Raw genomic sequence first — 18,397 nt, 5'->3', positions numbered from 1 at the left:
GAGTGCAGTACTGATGAAGCAATGGATTTTCTTTAAGTTAGAATAATAAAACTGATTCAAATTTCAAAGAGAGGGCTAATTTTAACCATCTTAGAAACTAATTAAAAATATAATCTCATTTTAACTAAGAAATCTAATGACTGAGGTAGATGATGCTGTTATCAGATACAGAATTAGGTTCAAGGTATAAAAACGATAACTAAGGGAAAGAAAGCACTGATTTAAAATTATCTTCCTTTAAATTCAGGTGGATAATTAAAAATGCTTCCAATTCAATGTTCTAAACATGAAATCTGGGTATGACATGTCTGGGGCTCACTTCTCTATTTGAAGATGAACTCAGCAGTTGGTGAAAAGATCCTCATGAAAACAGAATGGCAAACCACGAAACAGCTGTCCCCTTGAAAAAAATCAGTTACTCTGCATTTGATATTTCCATCTGGGTTCATTTTTAACTGTTCAGGATGTGGATTCCTAAAGGTTTCTTCAGCATTTACTAATTCTTTGTTGGTTGAAGGGGCTGGGACTGTTTCTGCACACATGAATTGATTTTTGTCATAAATCACTTTTATAATGAGAGAGCAGCTAGGACAGGTTGCCAGGTCTTCCCCATTCTCCAAATCTTCCTTGGTGATGGAAAAGTTATCCCCACACCGGCAGGGGTAGAAATACTTTTCAGAGTCCTCGTCATATTGGAAGTCCTTGATCTCCACCTCGTCGTGAAACACCGCCATGGTCGTCGGGGCCGGCAAGACACTGCCCCTCCAGCCATCCTATGGCTCCTCTAGTTGGTCTAATTTTCTCCCCAGTTCTTTTTCAGTCCACTCTTTTCTGTCTTATTTGCAGGTTGGGCAACCTAGGGAATTTTTGCTGCAGTGCAGGAAGTTCTGAGAAAATCCAACCACCAGTCAGTTGGCATCACTTCTGAACCTCCATTGCCCAGGCAAATAATAGCATACACATTGTTAATCCAAGGAGAACTTGAGAAAGGTTTATAGGCACCAATAATGGAAAGTCAGCTCCATGAGGCAGTGTGCAGTTTACTGCAAGGTCTTGTGTTAGTAGTCTGCAATAGATTTGCCTGTGCAACTCTTCCAGACCAATCTGTATGTTTGAACTTTGGGAGTATAGAAAGAATAAGACACTTTTGGGACTTACCTGCCATAAAGTGATATTAAGTGCTCCTCAAGTGATGAGAATAACCACCTGTAGTTGTGAGGGCCAGGCTCCTAGGCTTACAAGCTTTACTTGAAAATTTAGAGAAGTTCCCTCCCACAGGGGATCACCAAAATGAACCTTCAGGAACTGACTTGTTCAGTACATAGCTAGCTAATGCTTCTGGTATAGAATGTGATGTCTGGCAACAATAAATTGTCACTATTGCTCCTGGACAGTTTGAGAATATGTTCAGTGGAAGTGTCCTTTATCTGTAATCTTAAGTTCTATGGGCATGTTAACACACGAATGATTGCAGGATGCTCATGTCTGGCCCTCATACAGGCATAAATGTCCTGAGTGCCTCAGGCATGCAATTCAAATCAACCAATAAAATAGAATTATTTTCAGCCTCTAAGACTTGTTTCAGCAGTCATTGGTTCTATCATTTAATCCAATACCTGTTAGATTATATGCCAGGTAGAAAATCTGTAATATGTCCTGCTCTTGAGTCCACTGTGTGTCATGACCTGCAAAATGGGTTACCTGTGGTGTGCCATTCACAGCACACAGTTAGACCAGCTCCTTAACAATGGCCCTTTGATCGGCTTTTTTTTTCTGGGGGAAGTTTCGAAGTAAGCCTGTAATACATCCACACAAGTCACAGCATATTTGGCTCCCTTTAATGATGGGAAAGGGCCAATGTCGTCTACCAGACATCATTGCAGAGGGTCACCTAGTTTGATATGCTCCCTGGTGGCATTAGTCATTGCCAAGTAGCACTGAGAGCAGGCAAGACAGTTCTGGAATGCAGCAACATCAGACATTTTATGAGCAGTCTCCAGCATGTCACAACTGTCCACAGTCTTTCATCCTACATGGTTTAATCTACAATGTAGACTGTCATGTCCTGCATGACCATTAATTCAGAAACTGGTGAGGGCTGGTGGGGAATTAAGAAATCACACAAACATTTAGAGAGAAAAGTGGAATCAGGTGGGAAAATTCCCTGTGGTTGACAAGAGTGGTTCATAACTATCTCCACATGTTTATTATATAGGTTTTATCATCAAAAGCTTATTTGTGAAAAAGTTTCTGTAAGAATAGGCTTGAAGTTCACAGTGCCAACAAATCAATATGGTAATCTTACTATGCTCAGAATTCTCTTTCCCAAGGAGCCAATGTCTGCATCTCAAGATTAGTTCTGATATCTTCAGGAGTTTGTCTAGAGATACCAAGGGCTTGTGTCAATACAGCAACTGGGAAATATTAACCCTATATTTACATACAGGAAAATCCCAGTGCAAGTGCATGCACCACAACCCCAAGCAATCAGACACATTGATTCAAATCACAGCTCTTCACAGTAGCCAAGTGGCAATTTCCCCTACTAGGTCCTCCTCTAGCCATCTTATTTGCATGAGTTCATCAGCTCTCCATTGCCTAGAAATTGGAGAGGGTAAAGGGTAGTCACATGACACAATGTGACAGCTTTGGTTTGGACATAACTCCAAAAGTCTCCCTATAGCTCTTTTCCCTGCAGTCATCTGAGATTAATCGTGTACTGTTGTTGCCTTTGAGACAGTCACATTGTAAATTCTCTAAATATGGTCCAAGTGTCTCTGCAGATGGTTAATGGCCCACAGTGGTGAGTAATAACCATCCATACTGCTCACAACTCAGCCCATTGGCTGCTGTGTGCTTGCCCTTCATCACACAATTGAATAAAATAGCGAGATCAGTGGGCTGTCTTATGCGTGATTCAGTATGTGATTTTTTAAGAGACGTAAAGAGGTGTGTGTTTCCTTTCATGAACATGACATACAGTAAGGCAGTCCTAGAAGCTCACTGCAGTTTTACCTGTTTGGAGGGACTGGAGCTGCTACTCCCCTCACTCCACAAGTGCTTTGGATCTAATTTTAAGGCTAGAAAACCTGCCTCAGAATCTCTCTGAGTCCCCCCTGGGTGAGACTGCTTCATGGAGGGCTTTCAATGGGATGCAGGCAGCTTGGTTGCATGCTGTTACTTCCTCCCTCTAAGGGATATCTGCTTGTGTGACAGAATGGAATGTGAGAGTGAGGAGGGCAGGAGGAGACCATGCAACTGTCTCCCCAGCTTTTCCTGCTTAGTTATGTTATTTCCAGTGCCCTTACACAGAGGTCTGCTCAGTTTTTTTGTTTGTTTGTTTGCATTTCTAAAACATTCCCATGCCTAATTTCAACCCCAACACAGAAAAGTTGCCTGAATTTATTTGGGATTGTTCAGATTCATTCCAATAGGTGAGAAGGTGGCACTAGCAAGGAGGACTGTAGACACTATCTGAGAAAATCCACAAGGGATTTTAGAAATAGCCAAATACCATGTAGAGGAGTGGGTCTGCACTTGTCTTCCTACAAAATTGTTAAGAAGTTGTTTGAAATAGATCTGTTATACCATCAAAAATTCAGCAAGTACTTTATTTTCAAGTACGTGAGGGTTCTTCTGCTTAGGAGCTCATTTTAACTCAAACAATGAAAACTTATGACTAGGCTTTAAACTGGGTGGATTGAGATATCTTTTTATTGATCTTCATTATTTTTTTTCACATCTCTTCTGACCCCACCTGATATACAAATAGCTATAATCATTCACCAACATTTCCTTGTTAAAGCTTTCATTTTCCATTGCTGGTCATGTGTGTTGGCGAGAGAAGATGGGGCACCAGAGCTTCTGCCTGCCCCGTCACTACCCGTCCCCAGCCCGATGTGCAGTACTCAGGGTGTTCCTGAGAGAGAGTAGCAAGCCCTTGGGGACTGACTCAGCAGCAGGACTTCTGTTGCCAGTGGAGAAGTCTCTGTGTATGTTTTGGTTGCCAAAACTCAAAGGAGACTGAACATTACTTTAAGACCCTAAAGAAAACACAGGTGCGCCCTTAGGACTTTAGTGGAAGAAAGAAATAAGCAGAAGTCACAATGTTGCTATCTTGAGATTCTGTGGACAATATGTAGATTCCTCTGACAGCCTCTGGGTGTCCTTTTCAGTGAGATTTTAATCTTCATAAAAAATGCCTGATTTTATTTCAGGAGAACTAGCCTGGACTGATAGAAGGACTATGGCAGAAGTGAGGTGTCCAGGATTATGGCACTTTGTTTACTATGTTAAACATCATAGTTTTGCTAGGAATTAAAGCAGTGACTTCATTCCTGGGTTGTTACTCTGAGTAAGAAGCTTGAGAGACTCAGGGAATGGGATGTGGAGTCCCGCAGAGATAATAGGCAGCAGTTTCACATCATTGTATAAATTCCCTCTGTTTCAGTAAGTTCCTTCAGCACTAGTTCCTCCAACTTTGTCCTTTATTTTGAGAGCCCTAGAAACTGAGAAATATGGTGAGGACATGGTCAACTGGGACCCTACTGAAGGGCAACTCATGTGTTTAACCATTTCACACCTAATATTGGTGTGGTGGGCTTTGTACTTGGAACTAAGGATCAGGTGATGAAGACCAAGTACCTGAGATCAAGAGGTGGTAGACAGAAGCACATAGGCATTTCAAATTTCACAATTTTATATATATATATATACACACACACACACACACACATATATATAAAGAGATCTATGGTGGGAGTTACACATGGCACAATGTCAGCACAGAGGAGAGACACCCCATCGTGTCTCAGTAAGTCAGAGATAGGAGGCATGGAATAACATAGGTTGGCAATAAAGAATATACAGGGAGGAAGTTGGACTGATGAAGAAGCCTGGTGTATATGTGAAGGACCAGAGTCAAGAGAATATGCCTACTTTGTAGAATCACAAGGAGTTCATTCTGGCTATATGCCTGAAGCACTGAAGACCTGAAAAGAATTTCTAAAATATTGAATTGACCCTAGTGAATGAATTTCATTCTTTATTAATGTGGGGCAGAATTTGGAGACCATTCAAGTCCAGATGTCAGGAGACTTCTATCTGACCATATACTGGGGAATAGATGTTAAGGCCTTATTGAAAGTTCATAATGAGAAACAAAACTCAGGATGTCTTCTGCACTCCAGTTCCATGTTCTCAGCAGTAGACTCTTGTATTGAGCTGACTTTTGCTATTTCTAGCAGTATTAAACACTTTCTCCTGTCCTGGCATTTCCCAGCACATATTATTTCATTTTTAATTTTACTAATTGTATTCATATTTGTTTCAATATAACATATCCAAACAAAATGTTAAAGACATGGAAGAACATATAGAGTTTAGTCATTTCCTCATTTTGCCTCAACTATACAGGTCCCTTCTTATTGTGACATGTATACTAGTTTATTTTATATTTTCCACAGGTAGGCTATAACATCATCAGATTTACCTTATAAGTGTCTAACAGAGGGACTTGAAGTTACTTCCAGTATTTTGCAATTATCATGATCCTGAAATAAGTAAACCACTTCACATATCATTTTTCAATTGGGTCAAGAGATATATAAGTGAAATACCTATATGTGGAGTTGCTAGATCAGAGGTATGTGTATTTTTACATTTGATATATATTATTAAAACTATTCTGTTACCCATTAAGAAGGCAAAACTATGAGCTTCACAGTATTATATTTCAAACATTTTTATTAGTGAAGTTAATTTTTTTCTCATGTTTCTTTCTACTTAATGCAGTTGTTGGTCACTTCCCTTAAAAATTCATCATGACTTAAAAAATCTTCATGACTAGAACATGAATTACAAATGTTTCCTTCACATTGCTATTTATCTCTTTTTGCTTGACTTAAATCGTTTTTAGAAATCATTTCATATTTTCTTAGTTGGTTCTCATTTCTTAATTCAATAAAAATCCTTTCTCTCATATTTTTGATAAAATTTTTTCATTTTTAAACTGTTCTTGAATGAAACTGATATGACATGAACACTTCATGAAAGAGTGAGACTATTGTTATGCTATTACAATACAGGTTACCTCATTTCATAATTCCTTTCTGAAAGGCCTCAATCAAAGCTAAAAGAGTAGTGCTTACTATGATCCCTGCACCGATTATTTTTGTAGGCCCAGGGAGTACTTGAAGCAAAATAGGGCCAGCTGTAGCAAGCATCTGTGATATCATCCAGGGTGTGTTCCTTTTAGATGTTTCAATCTCTTCTTTTAGTCGATTTATCTCTTTATATAACCTCTGAGATTTCTCTTTAAATCCCTCTATAAGCAGTTCTTCTTGGATCTATAAAAGAGGAAGAGTCCACTTTTGAAAATCCCAGTTATTAACTGCCAGAGTTGTGTATTTAACAAGCATTTATAAAAGAGTCAGACAATTATGCTATTAAGATACAGGAAACCTCATTCCATAATGTGATATCGGAAGGTCCTCAGTCAAATCTGAAAGAATTGATTGTCATCACCCCTGCACTGATTCATTTTCCAGGCCAAGGGGGTAAACCAAGGAAATTAGTACTAACTGTATCAAGAATCTTTGAAAATATCGCTTTTGAGAATCCCCAGTTACTAACAGAGTTGTGTATTTAACAAGTTCAGCAGTTAAACTTGAGTGTCTATTTCTCTATCATCTTAGAACATTCCTTGATATTTCCAGACCTTTGACCTGAAGAGTAGGAGTACTCAGGGTTTACACACTTGTGAGATTTCCTCTCCACTCACTGGAGGTGGACAGGAATTTCACTGTAGCACAAAGAATGCTGTGTGGGGGAGAATGCAGGTTGAATTCTGATTAATTCTCACTTCCAACCAGGTGGCATGGCCACAATTCTCTAACAAGTAATGGGAAATGCAGACCTGGTGGAGAACACTGGTTATCAAACTCCTGTTTGTGACACAGGTTTGTTTGAGTCTACTTTTATAGATGAATCCAGAAGACAGGAAAGCAAGTGGAATAATTTCTGATCTTTCATTGTCCTTAATTTATATCAGGCCCAATGTGATACATACATACAAGATAGATCTGTTTCTGGTCTCTTTGATGGTTGTGCCGGAATCCACTCAATTAGGGCACTCAACAAGTATCCATCAACCTTGGGGGACATTATTTGTACCAATTATAGACTATCACTACACAAAGACTATAAATACTCTATGGAGTTTCACAGATTTATAGGCTTTATTAGAATTCAGGTGCACTTGAGGTGTCAGTGTCAGTGAAACATTTACTTTTTGAATTTCCCTCTGGAATGCTGTCTGTACTTATCATTTTTTTTTTCCCATTCTGAGGAAAGATGCCTTGTCTGCCAGGCACTGCCAGGCCCAGTAAGACTTACCTTCAGCTTGTGCTGCAGCACTCTTTCCTGCTCTCTCCGTAAGTTCTCAAATTCTCTCTCTAGCTTCTCTTTAAGCTGCATCATGTTTTCCTGGAAGCTTGTCTTTTGGGCCTCCATCCTTTCTTGCTGCTCTTTCTGCTGCTGTCTTAGCAGCTCCTGTTCCTCCTCGGCTGCCTCCCTCTTGGCTCGCTCAGCTGCACCATGAAGGTTTTAAAAGAGAGAAGAAACAACAGACTTGTATTATAGACTTCTAAGTTCACACAACAAACTGATTCCTGAAAAGGGTAGAGGAAAATCTCTCATTCACCAAGTAACCATGACATCCAGAGTATGTGTGCACATGTGATGGAAAACTCATTTCTGAACTCCCCCATTGCTCTCAGATTTCGCAGAGTATGTATTCCATAGCATGAAGAAACTTCTTGTTTCAGGAAGGTTTTCTGGTCCAGTCAGTACAGGAACCTCCCCCACCCTCTGAGAGTTGCAGCCACCCCTGTACCTGCTATGGCCTTCTGTCCATCAGTGAGGGCCTTGTCTGACTGCAGGATGGATTTTTCTATGGCAGACTGTGACTGCAGGAAGCTCTGAAGTACCTCCTTTGCCTGGGGAATCAAGAAGGAGTAAAAACACTGTTGGCATCAAAGATCTGGTCTTCAGATGAGGAAGATATTATTCAACACACAAAACTGACTCTTAATTTTGCATCCTTCTTAGAATCCCACAGTCATTCCTTTCCTTCTGTGAACACAACCAAAGTCTATGCTCTTTCGTGAGACATGAAAACCCTCTATAGCAGTCTTCTTCCTAACTGACCAGCCTCCTCTCCCATGAATGCTGCCCACCAGCCACCCAAACCAGATATAAGAGCTGTTCTACAAATACATATCCCCTCCATTTTTTTTTTTTTTTTTTTTTTTTTTTTTTTGTATTTGCACATCATTTTTGTTCTGCCCGGACCAGTTCTATCCTTTCATAACTTGGATTACATCTACAGTTTATTGACATGTATCTCCAACCTACTGTACCAGGAAGCTTTGCTAGGCTGCCTTCTGAGTTTCTTTTCAGCTTTGTTGAGAATGACAAATAAAATTGTATACATTGAAGGTGGATAACATGATGTTTTGATATTTGTCTACATTGTTAAATGGTTCCTACAATCAAGCCAATTTTCATGTTGATCACATCACACAGTTACATTTTCCATAGTCATGAGAATGACCAGATCTACTCTCTTAGTAACATTCAGGTACACAATAGATTATTTTGGCTACAGTCACACTTGTACACCCGGAGTACAACACTTACTCATCTATAGCTGCATGTTTATATATTTGACCAGTATATCTCCTTCCCACTCTCAGATCGTGCTTATCACCATTTTTGAATAACTCTATGTTAATATGAGCTGGATGGCTTTTTGCCATTCTTGGTTGGTTGGGTTTTGTGGCATCACTGAAGATTAATCGTGCAACATTTGTCTTCCTGGGTTTGGCTCATTTCATTTAGTGTATTGTTCTTAGGGTAATCCATGTTGTAATCATTGGCAGACTTTTTTTTAATGACCGAGTAATGTTCTATAACATGGACGATATACATAGCTGTATTACTTAGTAATCACAGCTACATTGTACTGGCATAAAAACAGACATAAAGACCAGTGGAACAGACTAGAGAGACAGGAAAGAATGAAATTGGAACACAATCTTATACTTTATGCGAAAATGAACTAATATGCATCAAAGACTTAAGCATAAATCCTAAAACTGTAAAAACCCTATAAGAAAACTTAGGGGGAAGACCCTAAGTTTTGACACATGCCTTCTCAATGGTTTCTTGAATTTAAAATAAAGTCATAGGCAACACAGCAAAAATAATAAGTGAGACTGCATCTAACTAAAGTTTCTTCTCTGCCCAGAAACTATTAACAAAATGAAAAATACAAGGTAGAGAATTGGAGAAAATATTTGCAAACTATATATCTGATAAGTGGTGAATTCCAAAATATAATAGCAACTCTTACCATTCAATATTAAATACACACACACACACACACACACACACACACACACACACACCATGCGTGCGCATGTAACCTGTTTAAAACATGGGAAAAGAACCTAAGTAGGCATATTTTCCAAAGAAGAAATTCAAATGTCAAACAGATATTTGTAAAAGTGTTCAGCATCACTAATACCAGTGAAACACAAATGAAAAACTCAATGAGATTACAGAACATCTGTGAGGACCACTATAATCAATGAGTCAAAGGACAACAGATGTTGCCGAGGAGGTGGAGAAAAGGGAACCTTGTAGAACTGCTGGGGAAATGTGAATTGGTGCAGCCATCAAGGAAAACAGCAGGAGGACTCCCAAAGAAGAAAAGAAATTCTGAGTTTCTGAAGGCTGCCCTGTGAAGTTTGTCAATGGCTCACTGTGTGATCTTATGCCACTTATTAGATCCTCTATGCACTACATTTCTTTACTGCATAAATGTGAAAGACAGGAGTACCTAGTTTACATTATTCTGAGATTAAACTGGTATTGCAACAAAATCACCTGAAACTGTACCTGACGTGGGAAGTGAATGTTCAATGTCTGTTAACAACAGCTCATCATCATCCTCATTGTTACTATCAGCACATCCAGTTACCATTAACATATGGTATTAATACACCATATCCAACTGAATGCTATTTTAAGTATGATAAATTTCATGAGAACAATGTTTTTTCCTTCTTATTGTATCTTCCACTTAACACAAAACAACTAACCTTTTGGTTAAATAAAAAAGTGGATGGTTTCACCTGAATTTCTGGTTCTAAATCCCCTCTAGGAAGAACTATTTCCAGGTCACTTGAGTCTTAACACGGCATATCGAATGATATAAATGTCAACATATTGCCATTCTCTGCCTTTGTTTCCCAAACGGTGCTGTGACCTTATAGTTTCAGAAGAAGCAACAAAGGCCTTCTCACCACTTACTCCTCACCTTCACTCCTGTCTTTGGCACTAGCTTGTAGTGTTGTTCCACCATCTTCTTTGCTTCTAAGTAGAGACTGTGGCCTCCAGGAACAGAGAACTCTCCTCTTGTAATGCTTTGCATTAGGGTCTCCAAAAGCTGTTCCAGCTGAGCCTGGCAGTATTTGACAGATGTCTCTTCATTCTGCAGCAAGAGAGCTTCCTTCTTTTTCCCTATGGTGTCCTGGAAGGGAAATACAAATGAAAGTAAAGTGAAATGAAGTGAAATAAAGAGAAGCTGTTATAAGGAAAGTCCAAAGGGTCTCCTGCATTAAGCAATCAGACAGCCTCAGAGTGGTCTGAGACGTGGAAAGGAGTTGGGAGATGTCCTTCAGCCACACATCTGGTCAGTTCTCTGTGAGACCAAAAATTACCTTAACTCCCTCCTGGTCAAGTTCAATCTCTGTAAAACCATGGAGTTGGAAGACATAAACTTGATGATTTATTCAGCTATAGTATTACTAATGGGTATCCAACCCTAACAGTCTCTAATAAAAAGCTAAATTTAGACTACAAGTATATATGACAGGAACTGTGGGCATCTATGGTTGGAATTATGCACATGAAAAATAATTCCCCAAGGAATGAGTTGAGTGTACTCTGAACAGAATTTTTTTTCAATTTATTTTAATTAAAAATCATAAATTTACATAGGGCAATGTTATTTGATTCATTCTGTTATTTTTTTCCTTTCCCCCACCCCTCCCACCCCTCTTTTCCCTCTATACAGTCCTTCCTTCCTCCATTCTTACCACCCTCCTTATCCCTAACCCTAAACCTAACCCTAACCCTAAAGCTAACCCCTCCTACCCCCCTTATATGTCCTCATCTGCTAATCAGTGAGATCATTCATACTTTAGTTTTTTGAGATTGCCTTATCTCACTTAGCATGATATCCTCCAATTTCATCCATTTGCCTGCAAATGCCATAATTTATCATTCTTCATGGCGGAGTAATATTCCATTGTGTTCATATATATATATATATATATATATATATATATATATATCACAGTTTCTTTATCCATTCATCAACTGAAGGGCATGTGGGTTGGTTCCACAATCTGGCTATAGTGAATTGAGCAGCTATGAACATTGATGTGGCTGTGTCTCTGTAGTATGCTGATTTTAAGTCCTTTGGGTATAGGCCAAGGAATGGGATAGCTGGGTCAAATGGTGGTTCCATTCCAAGCTTTCTGAGGAATCTCCATACTGCTTTCCAGAGTGGCTGCACTAATTTGCAGCCCCACCAGCAATGTATGAGTGTACCTTTTTCCCCACATCTTCGCCAACACCTATTGTTGCTTGTGTTCTTGATAATCACCATTCTAATTGGGGTGAAATGAAATCTTAGGGTAGTTTTGATTTGCATTTCTCTTATTACTAGAGATGTTGAACATTTTATCATATATATGTTGATTGCTTGTAGATCTTCTTCTGTGAAGTGTCTGTTCATTTCCTTACCCCATTTGTAGATTGGATTATTTGTATTCTTGGTGTGGGGTTTTTTGAGTTCTTTATAGATTCTGGAAATTAGCGCTCTATCTGAAGTATGAGTGGCAAAGATTTTCTCCCACTCTGTAGCCTCTCTCTTCACATTACTGATAGTTTCCATTGCTGAGAGAAAGCTTTTTAGTTTGAATCTATCCCAGTGGTTGATTCTAGCTTTTATTTCTTGTGCTATGGAAGTCCTGTTAAGGAAGTCTGATCCTAAGGCAACAAGTTGAAGGTTTGGACCTACTTTTTCTTCTATAAGATGCAGGGTCTCTGGTCTGATTCCGAGGTCCTTGATCCATTTTGAGTTGAGTTTTGTGCAGGCTGAGAGATAGGGATTTAGTTTCATTCTGTTGCATATGGATTTCCAGTTTTCCCAGCACCATTTGTTGAAGATTCTATCTTTTCTCCATTGCATATTTTTGGAACCTTTGTCTAGTATAAGAAAATTGTATTTGTTTGGGTTTGTGTCCATGTCCTCTGTTCTGTACCATTGATCTACCTGTCTATTTTGGTACCAATACCAAACCGTTTTTGTTACTATTGCTTTGTAATAGTGTTGAATATCTGGTATTGTGATACCCCCTGCTTCGCTCTTTCTACTGAGGATTACTTTAGCTATTCTGGGTTTCTTATTCTTCCAGATGAATTTCATCATTGCTTGCTCTATTTCTGTAAGGTACATCATTGGGATTTTAATTGGAATTGCAATGAATCTGTATAGATTCAATGGTAGTATGGTATTTTGGTAGTATGGCCATTTTGACTATATTAATTCTGCCTATCCAAGAACATGGGAAATCTTTCCATCTCCTAAGGTTCTCTTTAATTTCTTTCCTTAGTGTTCTGTAGTTCTCATTGTATAGGTCACTCACCTCTTTTGTGAGATTGATTCCCATGTATTTTATTTTTTTCGATGCTATTGTGAATGGGGTTGTTTTCCTAACTTCTCTTTCTGAAGATTCATCACTTATGTATAAAAATGCATTGGATTTATGAGCGTTGATCTTGTAACCTGCTACTTTACTGAATTCACTTAAGAGTTCTAAGAGTTTTCTGGTGGAATTTCCAGGTTCCTCTAAATATATATTCATGCCATCAGCGAACAGGGATAGTTTGAGTTCCTCTTGTCCAATTCGTATCCCTTTAATTTCTTTGGTTTGTCTAATTGCTCTGGCTAGAGTCTCAAGAACAATGTTGAATAGAAGTGGTGAAAGAGGGCATCCCTGCCTTGTTCCAGTTTTTAGGGGGAAAGCTTTCAGTTTTTCACCATTTAGAATGATATTGGCCATGGGCTTTGTGTAGATGGCCTTCACAATGTTAAGGAATGTTCCCACTACCCCAATTTTTTCTAGTGTTTTGAGCATGAAGCGATGCTGTAATTTATCGAATGCTTTTTCTGCATCTATTGAAATAATCATGTGATTATTAACATTTAGTCTGTTGATATGGTGAATGACATTTATTGATTTCAAGATGTTGAACCAACCTTGCATCCCTGGCATAAAACCCACTTGATCGTGATGCACTATCTTTTTAATATATTTCTGTATGCGATTTGCTAAAATTTTGTTGAGAATTTTTGCATCGATGTTCATTAAGGATATTGGTCTGAAATTTTCTTTCCTCGATGTGTCTCTGTCTGGTTTAGGTACCAGGGTGATATTGGCTTCATAGAATGAGTTTGGGAGGGTTCCCTCCTCTTCTATTTTATGGAATACTTTGAGAAGTATTGGAATGAGCTCTTCTTTAAAGGTTTTGTAGAACTCGGCTGAGAACCCATCTGGTCCCGGACTTTTCTTTGTTGGTTGGCTTTAGATGACCTCTTCTATTTCATTGCTTGAGATTGATTTATTTAAGTTGTGTATGTCCTCCTCGTTCAGTTTAGGTAATTCATATGTCTCTAGAAACTTGTTGATGTCTTCGAGGTTTTCTGTTTTGGTGGAGTATAGATTTTCAAAATAGCTTCCAATTATGTTTTGTATTTCACTCATGTCTGTTGTGATATTTCCTTGTTCATTCTGAATTTCAGTAATTTGAGTTTTCTCCCTCTTTCTCTTTGTTAGTGTGGCTAAGGGTTCATCAATTTTGTTTATTTTTTCAAAGAACCAACTATTTATTTTGTTAATTTTTCCGATTGTTTCTTTTGTTTCAATTTCGTTGATTTCAGCTCTGACTTTAACTATTTCTTGTCTTCTACTACTTTTGGTGTTGGTCTGCACTTCTTTTTCTAGGGCTTTGAGCTGTAGTGTTAACTCATTTATTTGTCGATTTCTACTTCTTTTGTTGAATGTGCCCCATGAAATAAATCTTCCTCTAAGTATTGCTTTCATAGTGTCCCAGGGATTTTGATATGATGTGTCTTTGTTCTCGTTTACTTCTAAGAATTTTTTAATTTCCCTCCTGAAGGCTTCTGTTATCTATTCATCATATAATAGTGTATTATTTAATCTCCAGGTGTTGGAGAAGTTTCTGTTTTTTATTCTGTCATTTATTTCTAATTTCAACCCATTATGATCTGATAGAGTACAAGGTAGTATCTCTATCTTCTTGTATTTGCTAACAGTAGCTTTGTGGCATAACATATGGTCTATTTTAGAGAAGGATCCACATGCTGCTGAGAAGAAAGTGTATTCGTTCTTTGTTGGATGGTATATTCTATGTATGTCGGTTAAGTCTAAATTGTTGATTGTGTTATTGAGATCTATGATTTCTTTATTCAATTTTTGTTTGGACGATCTATCCAGTGGTGAGAGAGGTGTGTTAAAATCGCCAAGTATTATTGTGTTGTGGTCTATTTGATTTCTGGAATTGAGAAGGATTTGTTTGACGTACATGGATGAGCCAATGTTCGGGGCATAGATATTTATGATTGTGATGTCTTGCTGATTTGCATCGTTGTTTTTCATCTCTTCCTTATGGAATATTTTGCTGAGAATGTTCTGTAATGCTGGCTTTCTTTTTGTAAATTCCTTTAGCTTTTGTTTATTATGGAATGATCTTATCTCATTGTCAAATCTGAAAGTATGTTTTGCTGCGTATAAGATTCTTGATTGGCATCTGTTTTCTTTCAGGGCTTGGTAAATGTTGTTCCAGGCCCTTCTAGCTTTTAGGGTCTGGATTGAAAAATCTGCTGATATTCTTATTGGTTTCCCTCTGAATGTAATTTGATTCTTTTCTCTTGTGGCCTTTAAAATTCTGTCTTTATTTTGTGTGTTAGATATTTTCATAATAATGTGCCTTGGTGTGGGTCTGCTGTAATTTTGTATATTTGGAGTCCTATAAGCCTCTTGTACTTGGTTTTCCATTTCATTCTTCAGATTTGGGAAATTTTCTGATATTATTTCATTGAATAGATTGTTCATTCCTTTGGTTTGTTTCTCTAAGCCTTCCTCAAACCCAATAATTCTTAAATTTGTCCTTTTCATGATATCCCATAATTCTTGTAGATTCTGCTCATGATTTCTTACCATCTTTTCTGTTTGGTCAACTTTGTTTTCAAGATTAAATATTTTGTCTTCAATATCTGAGGTTCTGTCTTCCAGGTGTTCTATACTATTGGTTATGCTTTCTATGGAGTTTTTAACTTGGTTTATTGTTTTCTTCATTTCAAGGATTTCTGTTTGGTTTTTTTTTTTCCAATATCTCTAACTCTTTATTGAAATGATCTCTTGCTTCCCGTATTTGCTCCTTTAACTGTTGATTGGTGCAATAATTTAATGCCTGCATTTGCTCTTTCATCTCCTCCTTCAATGCCTGCATTTGTGCTTTCATCTCCTCGTTTGCTTCCCTGATTGTTTTAATTATGTACATTCTGAACTCCCTTTCTCATATTTCTTTTGCTGTGCTTTCATTGGGTTTTATTGATATAGTATCTAGGTTTGTTTGGAACATTTTCTTCCCTTGTTTTCTCATATTGGTCAGATGTCAGTGGGACTCTGTGATATTGCAGAATTCCTCTATTGCCTATAGTGTCCCTGTAGATTTCCAGTGTATCACCTTCCTGCCTTGAGTAGCCTGAAGTCTTGGAGTAAGTTGATAATGCAGTGCCTCCAAGGAAAACTGCCCCTAGCCTGCTACTGGTTCGAGGACTTGGAGCTGGCTCTGTGTGGAAAGGCTCTCACTGGGGGGCCTGCTCCAAGGAGCTAGCCTGGAAAGTCGCTTCCTGCCAGAGGGAGACGGGCTGCTTGGGGAAGTCCCTGGCTGCCCTGTCCTGATTCCTGAGGCAACCTGCGGGCAGGAACTTGCCGCGCTGCCTCAGGGACTTGAAGCTTGGTTCTGTGCAGGAAGGCTTTCACTGGGGGGCCTGCTCCGAGATGCTGGAGAATCTGGCCCTGTGGGAGGAGTCCACCGCCAGAGTGCACAGGGCTGCCTGGGGAAGACTCTAGCTGCCCTGCCCTACTCTAATAAGCCACCCGAATCTGGGCCTGCCATCAGGGTAGCGCTTCACCAGGTGGGGAGACTCACCCTGTGGCTCTATTTTAGTCCAAGTCTCTCAATACCTCCCCTTCTTGAATCCTGGGTTCTGGAGTGACTGGAGATGCAGTCACCCTCTAGTCTGCCATCTTGGATCACCCTGTGGAAAAAGCCTGTGGCCAGGGGGGTGGGGGAGGTAGGTCCGCCTGGAGAGGTCTCTGGCTGCCTTGCCCTGGTCCCAGAGGCTGCTTGCGGGCTGGAGGTCACCACTGGCTTGGGGACTTGTGGCTGGCTCTGTGTAGAAAGGCTCTCACTGGGCAGTCTGCTCTAAGAAGCTAGCCTGGAAAGGCGCTTCCCGCCAGAGGGGGCCGGTCTGCGGGCTGCTTGGGGAAGTCCCTGGCTGCCCTGTCCTGGTCCCTGAAACAACCTGCGGGCAGGAACTCGCCGTGCTGGTTCAGGGACTTGAAGCTGGGTTCTGTGCAGAAAGGCTTTCACTGGGGGGCCTGCTCCGAGATCAGGATCTCAGTGTTTGATGTGTTTCCTCTACCTAGATCCTCCTAGATCAGGGGCGTTTACAGTTTCTTTCACTATTACACAGAAAGAAAAGTAGCAACCTATCACTTAAATGAGAGAAGATATACTTTTCTTAATTATAAATATTTTGACACAGGAACAATCATAGGGTCAGGAAATGGAGGTGTCAGCCTGAAGCAGTGCCAGCAGACTTCAAGTGTATAACCTGGCATTGTCCTTCCTTCTCTGGACTTATTATACCCAGTGAGTCTCTCAGAGTGCTATGTCAGGAAGGGAGGGAGGAGGGCAAAGGGGCACATGCCTGTAATCCCAGCTAACCAGGAGGCTGAAGCAGGAGGATTACAAATTCAAGACCAGTCCCAACAATTTGGTGAGACTCTGTGTCAAAATAAAATATAAAAGGGCTGGTGATATAGCTTGGGGTAAAGTGCCCCCAGTGTCAGTCCCCAGAACTAGAAAAAAAAAGAAAAGGTTGAGGAGAAGTTGAGGGTTAAGAAACCAGGGAATCTAAGGAATCTCTATTAAGTTGATTTTAATTCATAGGAGTACACTGGTGACAGTAATATACCTCCCTAAGGAGAGAGCTATATTTTATTCCTGGTGATACTATGGAAAAAGCATGACACCAAGAAGCAAATGACTTACAATTGATCTTGGCTTTGATGCTATCAAGCTAAGGAGAAAGTGACTTAATTTTGCCATGTTTCAACTTTTTTTACTTTACATGGTTAATAAAACAATCATTACTTTGTGTGTGTGTGTGTGTGTGTGTGTGTGTGCTGGGGATCGAACCCAGGGCCTTGTGCTTACATTACTTGGTTTTGAAGGCAGAGTTACTCTTTTTTTCTTTAGTTGAAGCTTCTTCAACTAATAAAAATACATTATTTATTCCTTTATATCAATGCAACTTGGAAAAGAAAACATAAATAATATCTACATAAATATTCCATCAAATATGCTATAAATATTACCCAAATCTCTATGAAGTGAAGAGATACTGTCAGTCCATGCTCAATTATTAAAGGAGGGATTTGCCAACTGATGGAGGGGAAGGGACTCAAGGCAATGGAAAGCCCCAAAGAAATTTGAAAAAGCAGTGTTTTTAATGTGGATTTAATAGTATTAGCTGCTTCCCTGCTTTTTTCTGAACATATAATATTTTGAAACATCACATAATTTTTTCTAGATACTAACATATACAACTTAATCCATGTGATTCTTAGAAATCTAAATAATATAAGGTAGGCAAGTAGAACTTTGACCAATGTTTCTGTAAAATAGAGGTCTGTGAACTATTGTGGGTGCCACCTGTTTTTAAAAGAACGTTTTATTGAAAAACAGCTGCTCATTTGTTTATGTATTATCTATTGCTGAATTTGCAGTATAGGCAGGGTTGAGAAGCTGAAACAGACTGTATGACTTACAAAGCCATAAATAGTTACTATTTGGTTTTTCTTTTTTTTCCAGAAAAGTTACCCAGCCATTGTTATGAAGTCTATGATCTTACTTTTGGTGGAAAACTGAGAAAAAGAAATAAAAA

General features: G+C 39.2%; 2 protein-coding genes across 2 annotated transcripts; both read right to left on the bottom strand.

Moving 5' to 3' along the window:
• Positions 1 to 323: 323 nt before the first annotated feature.
• On the bottom strand, positions 324 to 734 carry LOC306664832 (diphthamide biosynthesis protein 3-like; the record flags this gene model as incomplete). The annotated part of the gene is made up of 1 exon (XM_079145938.1): positions 324 to 734. The coding sequence occupies one exon, from the start codon at positions 732 to 734 to the stop codon at positions 324 to 326; it is 411 nt and encodes a 136-aa protein (XP_079002064.1).
• Positions 735 to 5,727: 4,993 nt separating this feature from the next.
• On the bottom strand, positions 5,728 to 10,954 carry LOC306668177 (guanylate-binding protein 7-like). The gene is made up of 4 exons (XM_079151351.1): positions 10,385 to 10,954; positions 7,895 to 7,997; positions 7,396 to 7,589; positions 5,728 to 6,347 (listed from the first exon to the last, which is right to left on the bottom strand). The coding sequence occupies exons 1-4, from the start codon at positions 10,496 to 10,498 to the stop codon at positions 6,093 to 6,095; spliced, it is 666 nt and encodes a 221-aa protein (XP_079007477.1). The 5' UTR covers positions 10,499 to 10,954; the 3' UTR covers positions 5,728 to 6,092.
• Between the last annotated feature and the right edge of the window lie 7,443 nt (positions 10,955 to 18,397).

The sequence above is a fragment of the Sciurus vulgaris genome (assembly GCF_902686455.1).
Source record: "Sciurus vulgaris genome assembly, chromosome: 1".
Classification (NCBI taxonomy): domain Eukaryota; kingdom Metazoa; phylum Chordata; class Mammalia; order Rodentia; family Sciuridae; genus Sciurus; species Sciurus vulgaris.
Note: the sequence above shows the minus strand (reverse complement) of the source record. Positions and strands in the feature narration are given on the sequence as shown.